This window comes from Rhagoletis pomonella, unplaced genomic scaffold, assembly GCF_013731165.1.
Source record: "Rhagoletis pomonella isolate Grant_MI unplaced genomic scaffold, Rhpom_1.0 Rhpom_scaffold_00012, whole genome shotgun sequence".
Lineage (NCBI taxonomy): Eukaryota > Metazoa > Arthropoda > Insecta > Diptera > Tephritidae > Rhagoletis > Rhagoletis pomonella.
In genome coordinates, this window is record NW_023458566.1 from 20,542,594 (window position 1) to 20,545,838 (window position 3,245).

Consider the following 3,245-nt stretch of genomic DNA (forward strand, 5'->3'; position numbering starts at 1 on the left):
ATTTGACGTTTCGCTCAATGAAATCAAATGCAAACGCATGCAAGTCAATTTCGGGTGACGCAAAAAAACAAATTCGACGGCATGCGTACCAAAACTCAAGCCGCGAATATTAGGTTAGCCTGTTAAGCCCGATATTGCGCAATGTTTTTGTGTGGCTTAGGGGCCCTATAACAGCGGCGTTTGCAAAGAAGTTCCGGGTTATATTTCCCTTATAATAGGTACCAAATCAAACTTATTAATATCTATATATAAATTTTAAGACTTTAAATAACAAGTAAAAAAATGTTTGCCTTTAAACTCGTTATATTATTCATAGTTTTCAAAAATTCATTTCTGCCATTCAAAAGTATCAAAATGGGACATTTGTGAACAAAAATGTATCAAAGTATCAAATCTTACAGTTTAGAAAAAAAAGTATCAAAATGATACAATTTTATCAAAACGCCAACGCTGCTGACTGCTTATTATGGCATTGCCAACACACTTCAAATTAAACGTTTAACGTTTTTATTAACGTTTCAACATTAAGAACACTTTTATAAGCATTAATTGTTAAATATTTAGAAAAAAAATACGTGCATTCATTTGTTTATGAAGATGATCTATTTATGAAAAGAAAAGTGATTAGTGCAGTGTTTATATAAAAAAAACAAAAAGTAATGGGGAAATTTTAACAACAAATAACTTCGAAACTATTAGCATTTCTACACAAAATGTTGAAGATATCGGTCAATGAGCACTTCCTCAACACCCCCTGTTAGTGTTGTTTTAGCAATTTTTTTGTTCGAGCGTTTTTTTCCATACAAAGTATGTTCGACAATTTTTTTGTATGGAGAAAATGAGGAAAAATATTACCAAAATTAACTGTAAGTCCCAGCTACTTAAAATTTTCACTTTGAATTGAATGGGCTACAAAACTGAACACTCGAAAAGTGTCTACGAAATCTAAAAAGCTCAAAATTTTGTTGAAACTTTGTTGAACTTTGATAATTTTTGTACAACGTTTGAAATTTTGACTCGCATGGTCTTTGTTAAATAACGAGCTACACTTCATAAAAATTAAATAATCGAAAGGGTAATAGCCGAATAATTCTGAAACGTCTCTTCCCTATTTATATTTTTACCACTGTATCTAAAGCTTAAATTTTTTATATCCATGATTTTTTTGATGAAGTTAGTATCATTATTTTTTTATTCTCACTAAATTCATGAAAAAAACAAAAATTAACAAATAATTATAAAAAGCTTAGATAAAAAACTCAGCCAAGAGTGATGGACTGCAACATAGGGAGGGCACCAATTTGAAATAAAATATAACCAATGTTTACGGCTCGCTTATATTCTATGTTCTCTGATTAATAAAGAAAACACTGAAAATCGGGACATAATCCGTACAAATATAAAAAATCTGGACACTTATACGTCCCGACTTTTAAAAAAATATTCAGCGGGACAATTTTCTAAAAATTGGTACTGTCCCGTCAAAATCGGTACGAATGGTCACCGTATCTATACCACCTCCGTCATTTAATTAATTATCCAAATCCATGTCACTCCCGCTTTGATTTTCTTCGCCAACGTCGACATACATATGTACTACACTTTGTTGTCGGCACATGGCACTTGAGCGTCGAAAGTCTGAAACAAGCTGTGTGCTTCCAAGGCGTGTGATCCCTGCACTTGTTCCCTCCTACCACTTTGTGCGCGGATACCGGACTGAGAATTCGAATTCATGATCTGTGCAGATTGGTTATGGCTCAGTATCTCCAATACACGTTTTCGTCGATCTTATATGCAAACGAAAGAAAATTTTGTATCCAAAATGAAAGCAAACTGTTGCGATACTCACGTTCTGCCTCAACTCGAACGCGACGCTGTTCCATTAATTCGGCGCGAATATTCACCAACTCCGTTTGGTATGCGGATATAATTTGTTTTAATGTCCGATTAGCATTAATTAATTCTTTATTTAATAGCTTGTCCATATCTTGCAAAAATTGCTTATGCCAAAGTGAGAGGTTTTAAATAAATGTCCCCCGAGTTTACTTAGCGCCCTTAATAAAAACCGCAAAAGCCAAACCAAACTTACATACGCGAGGTGGACAACTATCGATGGTACTATCCATAGTTTTAATTTTCCAACATTATCGATGGTTTTAAAAAACTATCGGCATAAATGCAGTTGGGCTCCAAATCTCAAATTAAAAAACAAAATATTGGAATCGATAGAGATGATTGAGCTGAGTATAACGGTATACTTCTTTTTTTGGGGCAAACAACAACAACAAGAATTATCAAAGGTTAAAGTTCAAAATAAGCAATTTTTCAAATCAAGATTTCTCAAAAACGAACGAATGGATTTTAAAAATTTTGATCTCATTTAATAGCAAATTTGATTCCCTTTAATCTGCTATACGTACTTTATATATATGTTGTATAGTTCTTACAAAAATTGAATTAATGTAAAATAATTTTATAAAAAAAAACTTACAAACCCTAAATGCGGCCGACGCCGCCTACGCAGAAAGGTGTTCTTTGCAAAAGGTGTTCAGTGCCTTTTCTTCGCAACACAGAAAGAGAATGCTACGTTGTGAGGGTTATAATCCCTAAGTGCGGCCGAAGGCCGCCTACGCAGAAAGGTGTTCTCTGCAAAAGGTGTTTTTTTATAAGTATTTTACATTAATTCAATTTTTGTAAGAACTATACAACATATATATAAAGTACGTATAGCATATTAAAGGGAAACAAATTTCCTATTAAATGAGCTCAAAATTTTTAAGATTCATCTATCTGTTTTTAAGAAATCTTGATTTAAAAAATTGCTTATTTTGAACTTTAACCTTTGATAATTTTTGTTGTTGTTGTTTGCCCCAAAAAAAGGAAGTATACCGTTATACTCAGCTCAATCATCTCTATCGATTCTAATATTTTTTTTTGTTTTTTTTTTGAGATTTGGAGCCCAACTGCATTTGTTCCAAACTATCGATAGTTGCTTTACATAGTTAACTCCTTTGCTTAATTCCTTTCTTTGGAATACTTGAAGCGCAGGTAATTTCCCTGCAAAAATTCGTTATCTAAAAATAATTTTGTGAAAACATTTCGAATGTTGTAAAAACCCTAAAAAACGATTACTTCTGGGTGACTGTAGATATATTTCCACCGTGTTTTTTTTTTTACACGCACATACATACATCTACGCTTAACGAGTAAACAAACATGCATCGAAAATTTCCATTTAAAAACAA

At 32.6% G+C, this 3,245-nt stretch overlaps 1 protein-coding gene across 1 annotated transcript; it reads right to left on the bottom strand.

The window, feature by feature from the left end:
• Nucleotides 1-1,235: 1,235 nt before the first annotated feature.
• On the bottom strand, nucleotides 1,236-2,144 carry LOC118748050. Its single transcript, XM_036482343.1, has 2 exons — nucleotides 1,850-2,144; nucleotides 1,236-1,787 (listed from the first exon to the last, which is right to left on the bottom strand). Exons 1-2 carry the CDS (start codon nucleotides 1,983-1,985, stop codon nucleotides 1,597-1,599), a joined length of 327 nt encoding a protein of 108 aa, XP_036338236.1. The 5' UTR covers nucleotides 1,986-2,144; the 3' UTR covers nucleotides 1,236-1,596.
• Between the last annotated feature and the right edge of the window lie 1,101 nt (nucleotides 2,145-3,245).